The sequence below is a fragment of the Solanum dulcamara genome, chromosome 4 (genome assembly GCF_947179165.1).
Source record: "Solanum dulcamara chromosome 4, daSolDulc1.2, whole genome shotgun sequence".
NCBI classification, from domain to species: domain Eukaryota; kingdom Viridiplantae; phylum Streptophyta; class Magnoliopsida; order Solanales; family Solanaceae; genus Solanum; species Solanum dulcamara.
In genome coordinates this window covers 18120380-18144925 of record NC_077240.1, presented here as the reverse complement: position 1 = coordinate 18144925, position 24546 = coordinate 18120380, and the positions used below count along the sequence as shown (strand labels likewise).

At 37.4% G+C, this 24546-nt stretch overlaps 1 protein-coding gene across 4 annotated transcripts; it reads right to left on the bottom strand.

Moving 5' to 3' along the window:
* Positions 1–211: 211 nt before the first annotated feature.
* Positions 212–21941, bottom strand: LOC129886745 (protein ARABIDILLO 1-like). Of its 4 annotated transcripts, none has more exons than XM_055961573.1 (13): positions 21452–21941; positions 19613–21005; positions 19204–19362; positions 19015–19131; positions 18770–18901; positions 18004–18131; positions 9319–9406; positions 7620–7714; positions 4039–4102; positions 2685–2860; positions 1520–1741; positions 991–1075; positions 212–893 (listed from the first exon to the last, which is right to left on the bottom strand). In XM_055961573.1, exons 2-13 carry the CDS (start codon positions 20951–20953, stop codon positions 717–719), a joined length of 2784 nt encoding a protein of 927 aa, XP_055817548.1. In that variant the 5' UTR covers positions 20954–21005; positions 21452–21941; the 3' UTR covers positions 212–716. The 4 variants fall into 4 exon arrangements, with proteins under 4 accessions (XP_055817548.1, XP_055817546.1, XP_055817549.1 ...); XM_055961571.1 differs by having other exon boundaries at positions 21735–21941; XM_055961574.1 differs by having other exon boundaries at positions 19048–19131; positions 21735–21941.
* Positions 21942–24546: the final 2605 nt, after the last annotated feature.

Here is a 24546-nt window from a genome sequence, read left to right as displayed (position 1 = left end):
ACATTTGGACTATTTCTCGAGCGGTTATATCGAGTCGAAAATTGTGTCACCCCTCACCTAATGAGACTCGGGATTTATAACCCTCATCTAAACTTTCATATTTCTGGTGACCGCAAAATCCTCTAATTCAATTTTAAAAGTTGAAGCGAAAAAATTAGCAAAATATATGTTAGGGATAAAAAAACTTCAGATGGTTGAAAGACACCATCAATTTGATCATCCAAACCACCTAAAAACACAAGTAGTATATCATAGAAATTCTTTCAAGTGTTTACACAGAAATTGTCATCATGCTAACGTCTCTGCAGCTCTATAATGTACAGGTATAAAACAATCTGCCATGTAAATTAAATACAGAATCTGAAAAGCAACTGGACTTCGGAACTATATAACGCACTGCCGATAGATCTATCAAGCCTAAGCTCAAACAGACACACGGGAATAACTAACAAAAAGGCGGAAAATTCACACAGCCTATGTACCCAAGAAATAAAACTAAAAGAAACCCAAAAACAGGCAGACGTTTGGGTAGAAAAATAAGAAGCCTTTGCTTCTTCCCAAAAGCCAACACTGTTAGTTTCGGTATGCTAACACAAACTGGCAGCTTAATGTCAATGTCACCGAGGGGAGGATACCTACCACTATTGCTGAGTAAGGCGACAATGGCAGTGGTCACAATGCACAAGCCTAGGATTACATCTAGTCCTCACCAGACCTTAGGTTGAGGATTCTATTTGATGGTGCTCCAAGTTCCGAAGTACGATTCGTGCAAAGATTTTGGCTTCGATAGGGGCAGTGGCTGCTGCAGCAGCAGCACGCAAAATCCTTGATGCTCCAGTGTTCTGCAATAGGCGGACATGATGTTGTGCATGCCGGCCACCTGGGATTGTGAACTACAAAATATGTAAACATGAGATCAGTTAAGCTGCCCATTTAAATTGAAAAAACTGATATCAGAAGAATGTCAGTGCCACAGAGAGAATCACCTACCTGAAGAAGGGCAAATGCAGCACATGCTTTGAGAATAGAAGACGAATTACGTAACATTGTAACGAATCTTCCAATCTCGGCTCCACTGAAGAGGCAATTAAGAAAAATTATTAATAAAAAGGCAGAAGGATATCTAAGATTATTAATGAGGGGATAAAAGACGAAGATTCAACAAGGTAAGAGAGAATATTTGGGACCCAGGAGAGTTGCTTAAACAGCTAGGCATCACATATTTCAATCTTGTCATGTCACAAAATGATGAAGATGAAGCAATTTCATAAAGTCGACTCAGTAACATTTCCATGCTTCTTCCCCATGAAATGCATAGGCATTAAGCTCTAAAAGTCTCAATGAGCGAGAAACAGACCTTTTTCAGAAAGCGAATGTCGTACACAGCTCACACAAAAAATTACAGACACGATGTACGATTTTTATTATGATAAGTGAGTTTATGTTTATAAGACACTTTTATCAGTAAGCATTAGATTAAAAAGGACGGAAAAGGAAGGGTGCGGGACAACATGCATACCTGCACCTAAGATGGCCTGCCTCATGAATACGAGCTGATTCTGTAACTTGAGTCAATGCTGCAGGGACAGATGACGCAGCAGCAGCAGAAAATGCTTGTGGATCAGAAAATGCAAGAATAAAAGCTTCAATGTTCTTTAAAGCCATTCTTCGTGCTCCATCTAAGTTTACACTCTTAGAGTTGCTATCTGAAGAGGTTCCCACAAGTGCAACTCCATCCATTCTGTTAAATAGAAAATCACATTTTAACTTTTACTCAGACAGACACACGCAAGGAAAGAATGCAACAACATTCCAGAATGCCTAATCATTTCTAGCATAGGACTTTCGTAATAGAGCTCTCAACTTTTGTAACAGCAGCTGTACAGTGCTTATGTGCATCTTCTTTGATGCTTTTAATATTAATTCTTACTTCATAAAAAAAAAAATGCCTCAATCGTTTCTTTTTTCCTTTGACAAGTGAGAACATCGCAGAAACCACAATGTTCAACTTTCTTTTCCCTTTCCAAACACCCATAGTGAAGCAGTTGTAGTTTAAAGATTTTAGCTGAATTCCTCACGAAATCCAATTATGACAGTTTTTTTGTTTGGCCTCTCCCACGGAGTAGGTACCCAAGTGTTTAGTCACAACATTGGAATGAATATCAAAACTTTTCCAAGAAAAGCAAGCTTCTCTATCTCCACAAGTCACCAAACCTACACAGGTGATAACCAGTCAAAGTTAACTAAATGCCCTTGAACTCCTCCACAGGATATTAATCCCCATTCAAGCAAAAAGATTACATCCAAACGAATCTCATCAAGTAGTTTTCTCAAACCAATATCTACATGAAAGTTTTTGTGAGTCGTGAGATAAGGAAACTTGTGCTGCAGAGGGAGTCCTTTTCTCGACAAATGTCTACTAGTAGCCACAACTGATAAAATAACTACATTCTTGTTAAGCATGGTAAGAGACCTCGCTCCAGCTAGTTATCTCCTTTGAAACAGCTAAAGCTAGATTGGATTACAAAATATAATGAGAAGAATGCCAGAAATAAATGGCTTCTGGAAAAATAAGTATCATTCTAAGACAGCTTTTCTGGAAAAATCAAGAGAAAATAGCATACAGTATTTAGTATAGGGTGCTGTTTAGAATAATATTCACGGATGAAGACATTGTCAAGTACCTTCCATCAAACATATAAGCCAATGCCAAAGCAGCCATAAAGCGTGCCATTTTTGAGATAGATGACGAACAAAGATGAACAAGAGCAGGAACCCCCCCTTCCTCCACTATACGGAAAGCATTACCAGGGTTGAAAGCAAGATTCCAGAGAGCCCCAGCTGCAGTCTCATGGACATCCTGGAAAGAGGGAAAATTTAGGAATGTACAAGAGTAATTATACTCATACTTATTTCTCAAAAATAATTACACTCGTATTCCAGAATGCAGAAAAACTTATATGATTCAGAGTACCATGCATTTGCCATTACATGCCAATCAACAGAACTATAGCTTCACATATTAGTTTTATTTCCCATAAAAGGATAATATGTATAAATTTCTCTGTATTAATACATAATGCATCATAAACATTGCACTGCAAGGTAAAACCACTTGCAGGTACATAAACAATTGTCAAATAGATGCTACATCTAAATATGGCAGATTAACAAGACAATATATTCATAGATTATGTGAAAGACCCAGAAATTATGTGAAATACATTACTGAAACTACTACCCACTTGCAGATTTTGTGACTTAATGGTTTAGTACTTCTAAGGTGGAATTAGTGAAAGCTCCACTAGCCAACATGCCATGGAAGGAATTATTTTATTTATTTTTTGTGATGAAGCATGACATGGAAGGGTTTAAGCCTAAAACAAACTCTAGAGGTCAAAAAGATCATCCTAAATTTACGTTCTAAACTACGTGACTCTGCAGAAGATATATTTTTACTAAAGCCTAGCCATCATTGGACAGGCTGGTTAGTTCATCTTTTTAAGTTTGAAGAGCTAGCTAAATCCATCGAAATTTTCCAGAGGAAAATGGAATAAGAATACCAATTAATGGTACAACATTAAATACACTAAAAACAGAAAAAGTGATCTAGTTTCCCTTTGAGTAACATAAAGTCACAACTGGTAATATCCAAAGGAAGTTTTGGCAAATGTGTGGCCATGATTTTAGCAGACCATGTTGAGGTGCCACAATTAGTAGTAACATAATTGCTAACGGCAACTGAAATCCACAGGTTGGATCTCCCTGGATAAGCTTTCTAGCTCCCAAATCTGTATTCAAAATTTACAATGTGTTCTGAAACAAAATAAATATAGCTAAGTTAAGCATCAATTTAAATATATACAAGGATCCAATTCAATTACAATATGAGGAAGATGAGATAGTTCAATAGTAGAAACTAAAATTAACAAATTAAGCCTTCTCAAGTAGTGGAAAGCTGGAAAAGAGCAACAGCCAGGAAGGCATGGAAAAGCATTTCTATACATCATATAGAAGTTCCATTGCACAAAGATTTACCTCAACATCAGATCGTGCAAGTGCTATAAGTGGCGCTACACCTCCTTCTCGTCCAATGGCAATACTATTGCAGGATTCAATAATTATGAATTGGATCAATTACAGATTGAGTGAAGAGAAAGCAAATTGTGCAGTTGCAACATGGCTAAGAAAATAACATAAAGCAATCTGCAGAAACATGAAGAGAATGAATTTCATATTCAATTAGCATGTTGCAAAGCTAGCCTAGTGGTTCAAGTGATGCTCATCTCCGTCCAATTTCTGCTGGCATCATGCTGTATATGTGCCTCTTTCTGCTACTTACCCAGAGTTAATGGTGTGTAATGTAATATGCCAGTTCTGGAGAAGGATTATTGTGGTGACCTCGGTGAGTTTTTGTTTGATCAGGTAAACGTATTTCATTTATAAACATGGCCAAAAATCTGGCCTTATACAAGGGGTATTCCAAAAGGTAAAGAATCTACAAAAAGACATGATTCTCTATGAACTCCACCCATTCTTCCATACATAAAGGAACTTTATGGGTGCACCAAAAGAAAATAAGAAACCGGAGACTACTCCAAGGCTAGTTGATCATTGGCTTAATTTCCTGGGTTTTGGGACTCTAGTAACAAAAATTCCCGGTAATTCATCGTGAAAGTGTCACATTTAGATTGTTCTTATTAAAGGAAAGAGCTGAATAGACATAAGGTTTACATGACCACTCGCTTTGGACAAGTATCGTAGTATAAGAAGAATAAAACTTGACTCTACACCTCAAAAGCTCTCTCCTATTTTTCTCTATCCAAACAATCCACGTCATCGCAAGAGGAACCACTTCCATTCCCTACATCTTCTCCTCCTCCCGCTCCTCCAACAATACATTAAATCTTTCACAGTTTTTGGCATTTCCCAAGAAGTTCCAAACCACCTAAACATATCCCACCATAACCTCATGGTAAAATCATGATGTAGAAGAAGATGATCGACGTCTTCGTCCGCCTCCTTGCATATGTAGCACCAGCTGACGCAGACAATCTTCCGCATTCTAAGATTTTCTGCTGCCAAAATCACCCCTCTAGCAATTCGTCAAGAGAAAAAGCGCACCTTCCTTGGCACCTGTGGAGTCCATACTGAACTACTCGAAAACGCAACCTCCTCCCTAATTAAAAGTTTCCATAAGAAGATTTAACAGAGAAAACTATGTTAGTCCCCAACCCCCACCACAAAGCGTCAGAATTATCAATCAGAGTAACTTTCCTATGGAGTAGGGACAACCACCTTTGAAACTCAATCACCTCCCAATCGTGGTAATCCTTTCTAAATCTCAAATCCCAAAAGTTCTCTCCCGTGACCTTGGTGAGTTATGACAGACAAAAATAACCGTGGGACATGAAGAGGTGGTGGAAGATAGAGTTCAGGGTAGAAGGATGGGCATAATAACAAAATAATTTGAACTCACAGGAGAAGATGGTAAGAGGTGGTGGCACTGTCAGAGAAGAAGATCTTCTAATTACGTAAGGGGGGAAAACTGGATTAGATGTTAACAGTTGAATATGTCAGGGATAGTTTTAAAAAAAAAATAAACAAATAATAAGTGTATTTCTAGTAGTGCAGGGTTCAATTAAATTAACTAAGAGGAAAACCCTACAATTCATGAGAACGCAGGATCACTGAAAAGCAACAGTATTAATAATAAGGGATCAAGAGATTAAGGGAAAGACAGGAGAAAGTGTAGCGGGTCAGATGAATTTTGAGGAAGAAAATGCCTAAAAAAATTGTTGTAGGATCTTCAGGTAGATAAATTGATGGTTGAAGGATACAGCTTAGTTCACTTACGACGGCATGTCATTAACTGAACAGCCTGAATGCCAGGATGGGTACCAACTTAGTAAATGAAACCAAACTCTCTTACCCTGAAAAGGCCCCCAACTAAAAGGAAATTGCTTAATACCTCCACCAAAGTTTTGTGCCAAACCAAACAGTCTAAGACTTATCCAACAAATTGACAATAATGAAGTGAACTACTAATGGAAGTTGGCCCATGATTAACTATAACTATCCATCTAGAAGACTAGTTTCATGACATACTTACCGCAAAATTTATTTGTCATGTCAGTGAGTCCTCCCCTCCAAGACCCCGATAATAGTTTTCATCTAATACGTACAAGATAAATGATTTTAGAACTTCTAAAAGTTGCTGGCTAATTGATTGCGGTCAATGTTTCATCTAGAGCGTAAGAGATCCAAATGGAGAAGGAGCCAACATTTTTGTAACAAATGTGTTAGGACGAGAGATGGTTTAAAGAAGGAAAAAGAACTAGGTCTTAACACAAATTAGAATAAGCTAAGAGTAAAGCTAGATAATATAATAGATCTCAACACAAGTTTTCAGAAATAACGAATTGGTGTTGCAGTTGTACTGATCGTTGTGATCACTAAGTCATTCGGACAATCAAATGTGGAGCCTGACAACAAGATCACGGCAAAAGTTGGACAAGTCTCAACTTAAGTAGAGATTTGGAACAGGATCATAATCATAGTGAGCTGGAGCTACCAAATTGCCAGTTTCGACATTTATGGATACTATAAAAAGTGTGCTTCTGGAGAGAATATTTCCTGTTCTATCCCATTCTATACACTGAAAAGATCCTAGATTATGCAGTTCATCGCTTCAATAGTACTCAGCATTGAAAATTCTGTAGTCTGAATTCACTTTCTCCACTTTGAAATAATTTGGTCAAAGAGAAAAGTGGCAGCGAACAAAGGTCTACATACAATCATCTCAAACATAAACTGGTGCTCTAGAAACATCACCTGATTATGCAACACATGCTCAACAATTGTGTGATACATGTATAAATAATACATTACACAACTCAAGCAGATTCTTATGAGGGTTATCAGATGGCTTGATGTTCAAATATGGTGTCCATTAGTCCTCTTCGAATCTTCCTAGAATCTTTTCTAATAAAACTGTTATCTACTAACAAAATAAAATAAAATAGAATAACAACGGAAAAGGATGAATTACAAGACAAAAAGAAGTGTAGCTCAATTTAGAAAAAAGGGATTAGGAAAAATTACGGTAGCCATTCAGCCGGATACAATTCATAGATGCAGTAGAAAATTGTTTATAGAAAGATCTTTGTGGAGATTAATAAAGAACCAAACCTATTAATTAATGCAACAGGACCATCATCACTGAGAGCAGTAGTAGTGTTAAAGTGTGATCATCTCATCTAAAAGCTTAAGTTGTTAGGAGAGCACATTTTTATTTATACGCCCCCTCACACGCAGGCCTGATTCTTTTCCATAGGCAAAGCACGTGAAAATTCTTTTTTTGAAAATAGGTGGAGATGAGACTCGAATTCAGGACTTTTGCCTGCTTTGATACCACGATGAAGTGTGTAGCTATCTCATCTAAGAGCTTAAGCTGTGAGAGAAAACACACTTTTATTTACTTAGTTATGTCTTCAAAAAGTAGGCTCACATTGTGTTCTATGACAAAATTGATATGCTAATCTAGCATACTAATCCCAAGAAAAAAAAAGATATGCTAATCTAGCATCACCACCACAAAAGCAAATAGTTGTACAGACCTATTTGCTTCTGATACAGACAATCCCCACAAAGCACCAGCAGCCCTCTCCTGCAGGCCAGGAGAAGCATTTGAGCACGACTGTGCAAGAGCAACCTGGCAATCAAACAAGATGAAAGAAAAACATCAACCTTCAATTTAAAAAGGAACATATTCGGAATTATAATAATCAGTAGAAATGTATGAACCAAGAAAGAAAACCATCATTTGATTGCTCTCTAACGCAACAAAATAAGAAAAAAGGAAACAGATGGCAACCACATAATTAGACCTTATTTGCTTGCACTTAATGAAGGTTTTAATCTGAATTATTCCGCTCTTAGTCATTAAGTTTGATTCATTTTATAGATCAGAATTTAAATCATTCATATCTTAACCATTAAGTGCATTTGTTTTTTTAAGTTACAATAACTTAATGGGTCTGAATAGATTTGAATGATTAAGATCTATAGCAAAGTCTTTATATCATTAAAATGTCTATTCAAAATTTCTACGAAGATAGCAGTTCAACAATTTCATTCATTCGTCGCTACAGCCATTGCCTACCATTATCAACTACTGCCACCACCACCCACCATTATCAACTACCACCATCCACCACCCACACTATCCTCAGCCATAACCACCACCGCTGCCAATCACTACAATTATTCGCCACCACCAGTAGTCACCAAGCATCCAGATCACTGTTCTAAGTTATGGCAGGTTTAAAAGGATTTAGGGAAATCACGTCTTTCAATTGGGGTTTTCTTGTTAAGTACAGATAGTGTTAAGGCTCGTTTTTGAAGAGTTTTTGCATATTTGAGATAGAAAAACATCAATGTGAGACTTGGAACCCTCTTTGTTCCGATTGAACTTAACAGTTACTTTCATGCTTTGATTCTGGGTGATAATTCTGTTTTCTTCGAAGCTTTATATCTTTGGTTCGTTCTTTCAAGGTGATTGGTGCAGTATGCTAATTGTTACCTTAAACGTTCAGATAGGGTCTCAGATTCCTTCTGTTCTTCAATTTTGATAACCTCCTGTTCTTCAATTCATGTTGGAATTCCTATCCGGTTATTTTTGTTAGTCAATTTCTTTCAATTATTCATGTATCTCAAATTGTATCAGTTTGTATTAGTGATGTGATAATGCGGTCCAGAATGGGTCACAAACTGATGAAAACCTCAATAGCACATGAATTGACCACCAATATATATAGATTCCTTCCATTTTTCAGGTGACCATTCTTAAACTACAAACAAGACTGAGTCAGCAAACTTTACATAAACCTGATTTCTAGATATGCTAATTGCTTGCAAGAAGATTAGAAAACCATCACAAACTGATGAAAGCCTTGATTGCAAAAAGCTAAACGTCTACCACATGAATTGACCACCAATATATATAGGCTCCTTGCACTTTTCAGCTGACCATTCTTAAACTACAAGCTAGACCAAGTTAGCAAATTTACAAAATACCTGATTTACAGATATGTTGATTACTTGCAGTAAGATTAAAAAATCAGGGAAACATGTGAGTAAATCGGGGAGAATGTTATCTTGTATGGAAAATCTGTGACTTGTATGGGAACATGACACTTACAGCGATTCTCAACTCCCAAGCACAAGCTGTTATCGTGTATAGAAAACTGTACATATATAACTAAGAAGTATTTCCTAGTTTCAGGAAAAAAGGCCAATGTTAGATTAACACCATACCAAAGCTTCAACACCACCAGCTGCTGCAATTGCTTCACGATTTCTGTCATCAAATGACAGATTCCATAATGCTCCAGCAGCTTCTTGCCTTAATCACAACAAAGAAAGCACAACAATGAGAGATAAAATATACTTATCAAATGAAAAGCAACGAGAGATGAAATATGGACCTAAGGTGACAAGTGTTTTGGGTCATGAATTCTGTTTCATATTGTTAATGCAGCAAATCCGACTGAAGATACTAAAACAAAAAAAGGTTCCATGTATACCAGCTCTAGTTTGCAATTCAAGCGCTCAACCAAATAAGTGGTGCCCTTCAACTTTTAGGTCATCTCGGAATGATCTGATCAATCATTTGTATCTCGGCCATGGGTTCATTACAAATTTCCTCACTTCCATTATTAAGCCCAAGTCACTGCTCTTTCTTCGTCCTTTTTTCCCCGACCAGTGGTGTGCTCCATTTTAGCATAATAGTCAAATGTTTTCCAGAGATCTTACACATCCTCAACTGACTTTGTAATTCAAAAACAAAACTAGACCGCTTGGTCTGTTTTAGTGCACAAGTCTCGTAGATGTGTCATCTTTCCTAGGAAAGACCATCGGGAGATTCTCTATCTCAATGGTAATTGTATCAATTGTTTGTACTCTTTCGGAGATGACTACAAGCTGATGAAGGAGTTCTGGTCATCCCGTTGTACTCATGTTCTCGACTCAGCTCATATTAAAACCCTCTATAGGTTGCATCCCCTCCTCAAACACAAACGACACTGGTACTGGCTTCACTACCTCACACCTTCACGAGCCTATTGCCAGTGATATCCACTTAGGATTTCTTCATTTAATTTGACAAGAACACCACATTCCTCACCGACAATCCAAAAAATGTGCTGTGAACATAACTATACCAAATGTCCAGAAATCTTACCCAATCATGACTTGAAGTACTTTAGTTCTTCTCAGTGGCAAGTAACCACCACCGACCAATCAAGAAGAGGTTTCTTTCCACTTCTGATCTCAACGAAAACTTATATAACAAATGTATGCATTCATTTAGTTTACTGTTACTCTTATTCAACTAGGGGCATTTCTCTTATGATGATCTCTGAATCTTCTTTTTAGGATAGGTAGCTATTATATTCACGGGCAACCATATTTCAATCTAAGTTGCTCAGATTCTTCACTTTCAGTGTCGCACCCGTGTTGACACAGCGTGGGTGAGGCTGTGGGTATTGGTGTGGGACCTGTACTAGATTTGGTCAACCAATTTTGGGTACTTAAACCAAAATCGATTGAGAAATTCAGGACAGATACAATGACTTCTGTAATCAAAATAAAAGCTATGGTGAAATTGAAGAAAATGGAATGGATTGTACATATAAATCTCTATGTCGATCATTTTTCTTTTATCTCCTTCTGGGATTCTCCTCTTGATCAATATTTTCTCCTCGAAATCATTGTAAGTTTTCCACGTAATGTCTCATAATTTAGACATATAGCTCTATTTTAAGATATTTGAATTATTTTTAGCCGAATCCTTGCACACATATCCGTATCGCATAATCTTAAAATTTAGATCATTAAGGATCCGACCTCTAGGTCTAACACCCGTATCAGACACCTGCACCCCGATTCTGAGCAACTTAGTTTACCATTTCAAAAAAAAAGAAATAATAATATTGTTCTCTCTTCTACCAAGTTTCAGCATTGTCAACATGGTTTTCTTTACACCAAAAATGAAAAAGCAAAGAACAATTTATCTTAATTATCTGAGCTGCTTTTGTCATCAAAACATTTTGCATTCTCTCTTTCCATACAGCCCACCATATGCATGCTTGGACAACATTCCACCATTTCTTTTGCTGATCCTCCCTCTTGTATTATTCCTCCATAGGAGATCACATATGTCCTTAGCCATAACCAGTTTAAGGCCACCCAATGTTAAATATAGTTGTCATACCTGATCAGCGACTCCACAATGTAAAATACGTGATAGTTGCTCGCTGCTTTCTGACAGCATAAGAAGCTTCTGAAGCTCAGTTTAGCCCCCTATTCTGTAGGTTCGCCTGGGTCAGACATGCCTTCTTTGCGACCAGCCATGAGAAGCATACCACCTTAAAAGGAACTTTAACTTTCCATGTGTTCCCAGGGCCAGTCTGTACCCTGTTGTTCAGTAAGAGCGAAAAGTTGGTATGCATCTTTCACTAAATGAAAACATTCCTGTTATTTACATTGCATACCAAGGAATGTTCAGAATTATTTAAGCCTAGAAAACCTTCCACTGTCTTGAGAATTTTAGCCACTCTCCCAATTATTCAGAAGTCTTGTAAAAGGAAAATTCCATCTATGTTTGCTCCATGCTTCCCCAATAGTGGCATATTGGAATGAAACCAAACATAACAGGTCTGGAAACTATTATTTTAGAGCTCCATGTCCCAGCCAATGGCCATTTCAAAAGAATTTTATTATTTCCAATTTTGAAACCAGTGTTAACAGCAAACTCCTCCCAGAACCTTATGTTAGCTTTTCAGATGCTCACCCCAAATGAGGATCTTACAGTTTTGGTGCACCAGTATTCCAGATGACCATGTTTGCAGTTGATCACATCCCTTAGTGGCTCTTCAGTGTTATATCTCCATAACCATTTTGAAGAGGCTCTTATTGTGTAATCTTAAATTTCTTATGTCAAATCCTCCAACTCTCTTGCAAGTGATTAGGAATTTCCAATTTACAAGATGGAAACCCATGGCTTATCTGTTGTCTTGCCATATAAAACCTCTTCTCAAAAAATCATCCCTCTTTTCCAACTTTAGCAGGTAGAAGAAATACGGATATTACATATGTAGGTAAGGCCTCTAGAACATTATATACCAGTATAATTCTACCCCCAAAAGAAAGATTTTGAGACTTCCATCTTGCCAATCTCTTTTCATACTTGTCAATTACCCCATCTCAGATTTCCATAGCCTTCTTTTTTTTAACACAGGGATAGCCCAAACAAGATATTGGGAGAGACCTTATTTCACGCCCAGCAATACTAGCAGGACACTCGGCATTATTCAACTTCATGAATTGGGAACAACAAGCACTTTCTCCAGATGACATGTAGCCCAACATAGCCTCAAAAATTGTGGGAATCAATCTCACTTACCTCAGTTATTCAACTTCAGCATCACAGAATACCAAGGCATTATCGGCATAAAGTAGAGGGGAGTTTTTTTTTTTTTGGTTAAAGATAGTATATTGATATCAACATCAGGCAAGTGTTGTGAAGTATCTACAAGTGGAAGCTACATTACATGTTAGGAAATGAGCTCATATCATCTTTTCTTTTGTGTACCATTAAACCCTTCGCTAGGAGGCTGGGCTTAACTGGTAAAGTTGTTGTCATGTGACTAGGAGGTCACATGTTCGAGCGGTGGAAACAGTCTCTTGAAGAAATAGAGGGTAAGGTTATGTACAGTAGACCCTTCTGGTCCATCCCTTCCCCGAACCCTGGGCATAGCGCGAGCTTAGTGCACTGTGTTGTCTTTTTTCTAAAACCCTTCACCCCTCCATTCTGAGTTGCAAACTTCAACATATTATTGAGTTCTTCCATTGCTAAAATGAAGAGGAAAGGGGAGAGAGGATCCCTTGTCTAAGCCCCTAATCATGGAAGGAACCTTCAAAAGCACCATAAACCAAGATAGAGAATCTTACCGTGTTGATACAAAAAGAAATCAAGTTTAGCCACTTTCTCCCAAATCCCATGTCATTTAGAATATTGATTAGAAATCTCAAGTTAACAAGTTCAAAAGCCTTTTGGATATCTTGTTTGCATAAAATCCCTGATTTCTTCCCTTCGAATACTCGTTCTTATTTACTGGAAATGTCAGTACAGGTAATGGAAATGATTAAGATTGAGCTTGTGTTGTTCTGTCTTCTCTGCCTTGCCCATTCTAGCTTATTAGTTGGAAGAAGGTACTAAATGCGTAAGTGGTAAGTGAGAAGTAGTGAATTGTCCCGGAGGAGTTGAGCTTATTTCAACTACTAATAAAATAGTTTCATCCAAGATTTGTCATCATTGATGATAAAGGTCATTTGTTGTATATCCACTAGTGTTGTCAAAAGTGAAAAGCAAAAACCAACTCTAAGGTTCATTAGAGCTTTAAGCACAAATAAAGTATGGGCTTTAATTTACATGATTAGTCCAAGATTAATAATTATTAGCATAAATAACAAATATATTAAAATGAAATATAATTGTTTAGTGTCGACTCTTCAGGAAATGCTCATTCGCAAGAAAACGTTTGTCCTGATGATGACACTGAAGCACACATTAAGCGAGTCGAAGCGCTTGTTTTGTGTATTGATCTTGAGGGTCATTTTTGGAAATTTTTTGGAAAATTACCGTTTTACCCCTCTCGATAGTTGCCCCGAGTCTTATTTGATCAGTTTACAAAGTTGGTTTTGGAAATTCTTTGAAAAGTTGTGATTTTTGAAAGTTATAGAGTTTTAAAGCCTTAAGATGTTAAAAAAATGATTTTTGGTACCAATTGGAGCTACAAGTCTCGGAATGAAATTTCGTCAGTTCCATCAGTTTCAAAATGTGGAATTTGGTCTAGAAGAGTTGTCGGTTTCAGATTTTGAGTTGTTCTGTAGATTTGAGGTCTTAATTTGGAAGTTATGGATTTTTTAGCCTTTAAGTTGACTTTGCTCAACATTCAGAATTCAGATGCTAGGAATGGATTTCCGACGATTCTATCGAATTTGGGAGATGATTTTAGGCCTAGGAGAGGATTTGATTGATTTTTCAGAGGTCCCGAACTCAATTTGGTATTTTGAGTGTTAAGTTAGTTTAGTTGAGACTAAACGGGTTTTGAAACAAGGAGACCTCGAATCCGTGTTTCGACGATTACATTGAGTCCGAAACTTCAAATTAGTAGGGTTAACATTTATGGTTTTTGTGCTCGGGGTTCTAAACAAATTCCGCGAGTCCGTTCGGTGAATTTTTATAACTTGATGTTGTTGTGTGCTGATGTCTGGTGCCATTTGCTTGTCCATTGCAATCATGCTCTTCCCTACTGCGATTGCGTAGTTGTTTACTCCTGTGCTTCGCGATCACATGGGGTATTTGTCTGAGTCACCGCAATCGTGTGGGTCAGATCACGATCGCTGAAGTCAATTAATGAATTGACTTGATTTCTCCTCTTTGCGATCGCGAAGAGGGGTGCCGCAATCGCGAAGTATAATGCCTGGGCAGACCAAAATTTCCAAAAGTCGGGGTTTCTTCCCCATTTTCCAATTTTAAGCTTTGGGAACTCTTGAGTGGAGATTTCAAAGTGGTTTTACGAGGTTAAGCGATTGGGTAAGTGTTTTTGGCCTTAAATCTTCATTACCCAATGTTTATGTATTGATTTTAACCCTTAATTCTTGATTTTCAACTTAAAAGTTTGGGGTTTTTTAAGAACTCAATTCTTTTGATAAGTGGTTATTTAATGGCTATTTTCAACTCGTTTTTTAATGGGGTTTTCACTATTTGGTTCCAAATTTGTTGGGCAACATGATTTCATATAAATTTTTAGATTTACCCTAACCTTCCCGGGAATGGATTTTTGGGTCGTTTTGGACCCGGTCTTCAAAATTAATGATTTGGGTGTTCTTGTACTCGTATTCTTGAATTCATATTTAAATAGACTTTGTTGATTCGGAAGCCCGACGAAGAGGGGAGACCCAAGTTTCGGAGTGATTGTGTGCTTGAATTAAGGCAAGTGAATTTTTAAACCTTAGTTGAGGATGTAGAATCTTGTATTTCCTTGCTATGTGCGTTGGGGAGTAATGGGAAAATAGGCTACAGGGTAAATTGTTCAAAATGTTGATCTTAATGATAAAGAGGGGTAATAAAAGGCTATGTGATGGTAATGTGATGTGTGCAATGTTGTGAACGAATTGAGTGTTAATATCTATACTTTATTCATGGAATACTATGATTGTGCCATTGTGAAGTATGAAATTGTATGGAAGTTGTCATTCACTCATTATTGTGTGAACATGCTATTTGCATCAATTCTGGAACACTGTGATGGGAACTATTGTGTGGTGTCGAGGTCTCTTTAGGTGGATGGTATGGATGTCGAGGTCTCTCCTGGTAGGTGCCGAGGTCTCTTTCGATGGATGTTGAGGTCTCTTCTGGCGAATGTCGAGGTCTCTTCAAGCAGGTACATAAACCTAGTGTGTCCCCATGGGTTCTGGCCTAATATTCAACGGATGTGTATCGTTAGGGCAAACATCCATCACTTTACTTGGCATTTCATTTCATTGCATTTGCAGATTATTACCATCTATAAAACTTGTAAGTGTTCTTATGAAGTTTGTGCTAGAGTATTTGATTTGTGGGAATGATGATTTGTATACGATGAAGTGTTAATAAGTGTACTATGTGTGGTAAATTGTGATCTGTTAAGTTGATTTCTGTGCAGGTTGGAGTTGTGGAGGCTCAGTTGGAGTGGAAGGAGTACTCGCGTACTACATTTTTGTAATTCGTTTTTAGTAGTTTCCTTATTGGATACTCACTCCTTGTTTCTACACTTGTCTAGATCACGAGCTTGGATCTTCTTGATTGTCTTCTTTGATACTCAGTCTGACGCTTTCTATGGAGGCTTGAGAGGTAGTTGCTTGTCACTTCAGTGGGCCCTCATGTCCCTTTATTATGTTCTTGTTCTATTCGAAAAACAATGACATGGAGACTTGTATTTTCTTCCATTTCTTTTGTAATACATTAATGGCTTGTACACGTGACAATCAAATTTTGGAGGTATTAATAGTTTGACTAAGTTATCCGCATATTTCGTAATATTGAGATTTCATTTCAACTTTACTTCCGCATTTATTTGTTTAATCGGATTTTAGGCTAACTTGTCTTGGTGGGCAAGGGAAGTGTCATCACGTCCACTTTTGGGTTGTGACATTGTGAGTCTCACTTGAGGTCTTGCATAAACTTTAAGAGCACTTTTGATAACATTGTTATCCACCACTCTTTTTAGTCTTTCAATTAGTATCTTGGAGATAAAAATACATCCAATCAGACTGATTGGTCTATAGTTCCACAAATCTTTAGCTCCATTCTTTTGGAAATTACGGCCACATAAGTAGCATTAAAACTCTTTCTGAAAAAACTCTTGAGGATAAAAATTTGTCATAGTATGAATTATCTTCCAACAAGCACGAAAGGATCCCATGGAATACCCATTAGCCCATGGTGCTTTGTCAACAACACACATCTATGCTAACTAGCACTTCTTGTTTCTTCAAAAGTACTTCGAAGCCAATTCTGCTTTTTCTCTAATATAGGTCATGGGTTCAAGCCTTGGAAACAGCCTCTGGCAGAAATGCAAGGTAAGGCTGCGTACAATAGACCCTTGTGGTCGGGCCCTTCCCCGGACCTCATTTTGCAATTTCATCAAATTCCATTGTGAGACTTGCCTTTGACAGTAGTTCATTATCAGATATACTTCTTTGTTCCTGTAACCTATCAAAGTTAGCAACTTAATTCAGCAATTGTGTCTTTTTCTTTTCTATGCTCCCATAATTAGATGAGCTCCACTCCTTCAACTTGGTTTCTAACAGCTTCAGTTTGTTAGCCAGGATAAGTCTGGATGACCTTACACCTCAAAAGAATCCTACCATCCCTTTACCTCCTCTTAAAACCTTCCATTTTCAGCCACCAGTTCTCACACTTGAAGTAGTATTTCCTGGGCAATAATCAGATGATATTCTAGGTGGTATAGATTGCTTTATATTCCTAAATTTCTCGTCCCATTCTGTAGAAAGAAGGAATCTATCAAGTCTTGAGGAGATCCCTTGATTATTCCCCCTGTTCCAAGTGTAAGAGCCCCAAAATAAAGGGGGATTAACAAGCTGCAAGCCATTGATGATCTCAGAGAATTCTATCATGCCCCTTGTGTGGTTGTGGTTGTTGACCCTTACATTGGAAAATCTAGTGGTATTGAAGTCTAAGAAAACAACCCATGGCCCACTTAATCTTCTCACACTTAATCTTCTCACTTAACAAGTTAACATCTATCAGGATTCAATCTTGGCTTAGTGAGCTCTCCTCATTGGATTTCTTTTCTCAATTGTTTTATCCATCACTAAATTTTAATATTTTCCCTTGGTTACCCATAGATCACCTCAATTCGGTAACTTGCTTTTTTGGCATCCGAGTGATCTCCTTTGAACAGTGTGTTCCTTTGTCTATAAACTTCGAGGTCTCTATTCAGCGTAAGTTCATTCCTCACTTCCCACAAACCCATACAATGTTTACGAATTTTCTACCACAATCTTTATTTAGAAATGTTTCTCTCCTGATAAAAAATTAAGACTTCTTTTCCAATTTTATCATGTATATGACAGACCTTTTATTATTTTTCACTTCTCTTATACTAAGCTAATGTCTCTATGTAATCTAATAGTATTTTCGTTAGAGCTTGATAAAGTGGGTTGCAGTAGAAATTGCCTGGAGAAATTGTCAGAAAATGAATGTCTTGCTTGTTTCATGTCTCAAGTAGTCTAGAGAGAAGAGAGACTTTTTCTCCCCACACTAGAAAGACTTTTGCTGAATCAATAGTTACATGCCAGTAGCGAGAAAATATTGAAATATTTCACTTCACGTAAAACAATACGCAAGTCAAATTATGGAAGACAAACTACCTGACTCCATCATGAGGAGAACGAGTAAGTTGCACAAGTGCTTCAAGAGCTCCTGCCTCTTGTCCAACTGCTGCATTGTTACTATTGCTATCTCCATGAGCAGCAAGATTTGCGAGTGCACGGGCAGCCTGGAGAAACAAAAAGGATGTCATCACAAAACTGACAGCAATAGATATACGAACGTACCCTTCACCAAATGGTCCATAAACTGAAAACTAAAACAGTGCAACATTGACACCACAAGTTAAGCAACCCTTCTCTGGCAATGGATCATATAAGTCCTAACTAGCAGATGTTGCATGTAACCACTAGCACATTAAGAAATAAAAGGGGCAAGAGGAAAGCACAATACGAGAGAACTTTGAGAATAGAATTAACTAGAAGTATATTAACTAGTGAGGAATTCATATCCCATTGTGCTCAGATATACCCTATGTATTAACCTGCATAAAGTACATGCATGTACAAGCCACCTCCCCTGAGGACCTATCGCAAACATGCCGACAAGAAAATCATGTTTTAGTCTCATAATACACACAGGTTGGCAAGTGACATATCAACTTGAAAGGCTGCCCTTTGGTAAAGCACAAGGCGTTTGATGCACATAAAAGCTTGTTCAGATTTACTCTAGCATTCAAAAATTTCAATAGGATTCTCAGACCCGAAATATAAAGTGATATGTTGGAAAAAAGAAAACCTAGAAACTCTCTGCTTGTTATCCTGAAAGTCTGACAAAAATTGCTGACTACAAAAACTAAAACTGAACCTGCTCTTGAACTCCTTCAGCTTTGCAGCTCTGAGCAAGCTTTACTAAAGCATGTACACCACCTACTATTGCTACTTCCATGCTACATTTGTCATCTGCCGCCAAATTTGCTAATGCACCAGCAGCACGTTCCTAAGAAGTGGAAAAAACAAGCAAGTTAATAACAGAAACATGAGCTGATAACTTCCAATTTTATGTGGCAATTGGCATAAGTTGCAACTAAGAATGCAAGGCATGGGTATTACATGCATATGCACATGCCCTGCTAAAGCACGTACCAGAACTCCCTCACCACCAGTGATGGACCATTTGAAGATAAGATCAACCAGAGCTTTTACACCACCAGCTTCAGCAATGGCAGCCTGTAGTTGCAGTTTGTTTAGGAAGAAGAAAATTGCTGAACAAACAATAAAAGTGACTATGAACCTGACAACCTTATGCTCTTCCCCAACTGAGAGATTCCACAGGCCTCCAGCGGCCTCTTCTGCAGCCAACCTATTCATAGACTTCGCCAAAATTGCTAGAACGCTTATCCCACCTTCTTCTGCTACAGCTTTTGCAACATTGGCATTCACAGATAAATTTGCAATAGCCTGCACGTCGAATTGAGATGCATACAAATCAATCTTTGCCCTGAGGGCAAATAACTTTAGCATATTTTTTAACCATTCATCAAGTAGTGACGGGGGATAAAGGAAAGCTGATGGACACTCTTCAAAGACAGAACTGAAGTAATAGAACAGCACAAAATATGATCTAGCAGACAATTCATGAACACCTACCATAAGAAATTATACAAAATCAAACTAGACAATTGGCCATAGGATCACAAAGAAGTTTCACCTTTGCAGCTTCTGTCTGAAGCCCTTCCCGCCAAGATCTTGCAAGATTAAGCAAGAGACCTATGCCTCCATCTCGCATAACTGCTTCAGCCCTTCCACCATGAATACTAGCATTTTCATCATCAATGACAACAAAAGTTGCCAGGCCAGTGGCTGCCCTTTCTTGAACTTCCTCTTGAGTGCTCCGCATTAAACAAAGTAACAGATAGGCACCCTGGCTAAGCCAAAAATTGTCCAACCCTTGAGGATTGCTTTCAGCAATACGCAGAAGTGAATGGGAAAGGATCCATTCCAGCCAATTCATAACAGCATCCATTTTTCTACCCTTGGTCTTTAAATTTCTCCACTCCACAAATACATTCCTCTCTTTATTTGTAGTATCGGCAAATAGTGATGCTACTTCTTTAAAAATGTCAGTGAAAAAAGAAAGCAGTAGTTTACCTCTGTGGTTGTTATTGGAAACAAAGTTGGCGTCTTGCTCGAGAGCAGGGCAATATAAGGCACACAAGATCTTTAAGCATGGTGAGGATGAAAACAATCTTAAAACGGCATTAGGAATTATATCTGTTCTGGAAACATCTAAGCCCGTCAGGTTAGGTAGTTTGCTCCAATTCTGTAAAGCCAAACTCCATTTCATATTAGTTGTGCCAGCAACCGACAGGAAGCGAAGAGACAAAACGTTTCCCAAAGCCACCTCATCAATGTTGAGACAATCAATGAAACCAATGTCCACCAAACCCCGACAGTGCCTAGCCAATGCATTGATGGCATCTCCATCAACTTCACGAATGCCAGAGAGTCTAAGTCTCCGGAGTTGAGGACAGCAAATAGCTATTGCTTTTATTGCATCACTGCTTATCCTTTCACAAAAATCAGGTCCAAGTTGCAAGCTTTCAAGTGACTCATGTCGAGCAGCAATTACAGACAATGTAGCATCTGTGATCTTGCGGCAGTAATCACCACTGATCTCACACAAACTCTTAGCCTGAAGCTGTATTATTGCATCCGCAGATTCAGCACCACGAAATCGAAGTTTCTGAAGATTCCTACACCTCGGGGCAAGAGAAACAGCAGCAGCAGAATCACACTTATGGGGACGAAGATCCAAACCCTGCCATAAGCATGGTGATACACCTAAATTCCTCCAAGTCCGGCAGGTGGATGACAAGCTTGCTCGATCACGATAGTTCAGACACGAAAATAGCTGGATTACTGTATCATCAGGCAACCTAGTCCAATCAACTATCCCTCTCTCATCCAAAGTCAAACACTCATCAACCTCAGGGCAATCCACCTTCTCCTGTCCCCTCCTTGTCAATTTCCTCCGAATCCTCCTGCTCATATCTAAACTTGTGACTCACACAAATTATTTCACAGCCGGAGTTCTTACACCACTGATAAAGGAAGAAAAGGGAAACTTTTAAACACTAGCTGAGAAACAAAGAATCAGTAAGAAACTGACAAGTGATCGAGGAACAAATGCTTTTCACATAAAGCCTTTCACCTCAAAACACACAATAAACCCTAGGAAAACCAAAAGGTAATAGCTTTACCAGCAATCACTGAATACTCACATAAGAGTAAAATGACAACCCAAAAAAGGCCAAGAATTATGAGACCCTTTTAATCTCAAAATGAAATCCCAAAACTAGCAAAGGATATCCCTCTTTTAACCTCAATATACCCTAGCAGAAATAAACCAAACCAACCAACACATGTATTTACACCACATCACAATTCAAGATTCATCTATTACCAAAAGGATCAAACCCAGATATCACCAAATCTCCAATCTTTAATGCAAGTTCATAAAGGCAAAGTCATAAGCTTTTTCACAAACCTGACTGATTGGGCTTTGTGGGTGTTCCCGCAAACCCTTTTACTTCCACACTAGACATTAATCAAATGTACTACCCAATAAAAGAATTTGCATTCAACAAAGCTTCAGTATAAGAACTAATACTGTCCCAGATAACAAAATTTATACACTATGATATGTGTATGGATTGGAGAGATACAAAAGAGGGAGAGGAAATAACTTGAGAAAGGGTCGGAGAGAATCAGATTATAACATATTTAGATAGGAGAAACATAGAGAGCAAAAAAAGGAAAGCACGCCAAACCCTCAAGGCCAAAATTGTCTCTCCATCTCTCCTTCTCCTTCTGGGTCTGGTTTGTTGTTTTGGTATGCCCCCAAAATGTAAGAACTCTACTGCAAGCAATTATAGAAAGGGAAGAGATTATCCCGGAGATTTTTGTAATAGGAGATAAATTTGCCTGCAAGGGTAGATTGTAAAGAAGAATAGTGTTGGAAGTGTTTTTTTTTTCTTTTGTTCTTTCTTTTTTCCTTTGAAATTGTATTAGAAATTGAACTATAAAGGCCAGCCCGGTCTCCCGCTATACGCAGGATTCGGAAAGAGTTCAACCACAAGGATTGTACGCAGTCTTATCTTATATTTTTATCAGAGGTTATTTTCAAGGTTTGAACCCTAGACCTCCTAGTCACAGCAACTTTACTAATTACTCTTAGTTTCCCTTCTAAAAATTGAACTATGATATGATAAAATTGCAGTCAACAAAAAAGTTAATAACCATATTATTCATAAACTCCTAAAAAGTTTTAGGTGTCATAACTATCACCATACCATGAAGGGGATGTTTCTTGTAAAAATATATGTCTTTCTTATTTGCAAAAGCTTTGATTGTTTTGATAAAAAATATGATCTTTTCATAATTTTTATAAAAAACAAACATTTTAATAATAGTGGAGTTTTAAAAAAATAATTTGAAGTTCATGAGTGGAAATCAATAAATTTGAGCATCTAAAATTATTGCAGTGGGAATTATTCGATCCTTCAGAGCTACTTAACACTAATAGGAGAGCAAAGAAGTTGGGATATTACTGAATTAGTCTGGAGTATTGTAGCTCAATCGAAACATAGGTTCATTGTATGGTTAGCTGTGCAGAATGGACTCCTTACTAAGAAGAGGATGCAAAGACTGAATATTCCTAAAGATAATATTTACCGTTGTTTATGCAACAAGCAAGTCCAGGAATCAGCTAGTCACTTGTTTTGGCATTGTGAATGGATACATAAGGTGAAACAAGGGCTGGAAGCATAGACAGGGGTCGCACTGATTGCAGGAGAAATGACACGAGTGTTAATGACAATAAAAATGAAGAGATGCAATGGTTTTAAAAAGCAGATTTTGGCAGCAATATGAGGGGCCATGTACTATAATGTTTGGAGAGCTAGAAACTGGAAACAATTTCGATTAATGTATATACAGCAGAGGAAGTTGTTACACAGATTAAGAAGGATATAAAAACTAGATTAGAAATATTTAATGCATCAAAGAGAGCACATAGTTGTAGAGAGTTCATGCATAGATTGAGTTGTTAGCTAGTAGTTTTAGCTTGCATCAGTATCGAGTCCTGCATCAACAAAAATAAAATTTATGTTGTGATTATAATATCGCTTAATGGGAGATTATAACTTAGGCACATAATTAGTAAGCAATGCACTCTACTTGTTAATGTATTTCATTTTTTTGTCTCGAGAGTGTATTTTAAAGATTATTACAATCATTTATTGTTCTTGAAAATGTTTTATCACTTGTCATCTTACCCTTTCTCTTGACCGCATTATATTGATTGATCTTTCGGTGGTACTTTCTAATTATAGTTCATGTAATATATATTTATATGATCATTAAACTGTGATAGAAAATATGTTTGGTAGACCATATATTCGTAGAGTGAATAGTTAAAAACACTTCTAAACCAGACACTCATTATTGATTGCACGCCCATACTATAAAGAGTTTTAATTACCCCGTCAAATTTGGATAGTTAGAACTCTTTACCAACTCGATATTTCTAAATTCAGAATGTGTATTACATGCACTGTCCATGCCAAATTTTTATCTTACGTGTTAATCCAGGTGGATTTAAATTATTTTTTCATTTCTTCACCTAATTAAAAATTAAATAAAATAATACAGATATTTTTAAGAAACCAAAAGCCTTCCACGTAGTTCACTCATCATTGTGCGTACGAAGAGACATCAAGTCTCTTACTCTTTGTCTCTCAAACTTCTACCTATACCCACAAAAATTTAGAAGAAAATTTTGATGGATTGACCTAAATTGATTGTTCTCTACTGCTCATGGGTCAACGTCTCCTTTCTTTGCTTTGTTATCCCCCCCCCCTCCCCGCCACACACACACCCCACCCCCAAATAGTAGAGTGAGTTTTGATTTGAGATAATATCTCTCTTTTGATATCATTATTTTTGGGCCTTTTTGGTGTAGGATAATCGAGTGTAGCTGGCACTTTGCACTTCAAGTTTGAAAGAAATAAGGGCTAAATAACTTTGGGTATAAACTTGTTAAGATAACTTATGATTATTTTTTAATGACAATATGTAAGATGAGTATTACACAAAACAATGTCATGAACAAGATATGGGTCTATAGATATTTAGATCTTAGACGGAAAACAATGAAAAATATAGAAGGAGAATAAGAATATGGAAAACAAGAAAGAAGGAGAGTTTTATTTTAATGGAGAGGGGCTAAGTTTATAAACTTTTACTGAAGAAGAGAGGGGCTAAGTTCATAATTTTTATAAGAAACAAACACTTCAATAATAATCGAGTTTTAAAAAATAAATTTGAAGTTCATAAGCAGAAATCAACAAACTTGATCATTTAAAGTTATTGGACTGATGTATTTTCTCCTTGCACCAGTATCAAGTCCTGCATTAACAAAAATAAAATTTATGTTGTGATTATAATATCGCTTAATGAGAGATTATAACTTAGGCACATAATTAGTAAGCAATGCTCTACTTGTTAATGTATTTCAATTTTTTTTGTCTCGAGAGTGTATTTTAAAGATTATTACTATTCTGTATTGTTCTTGAAAATGTT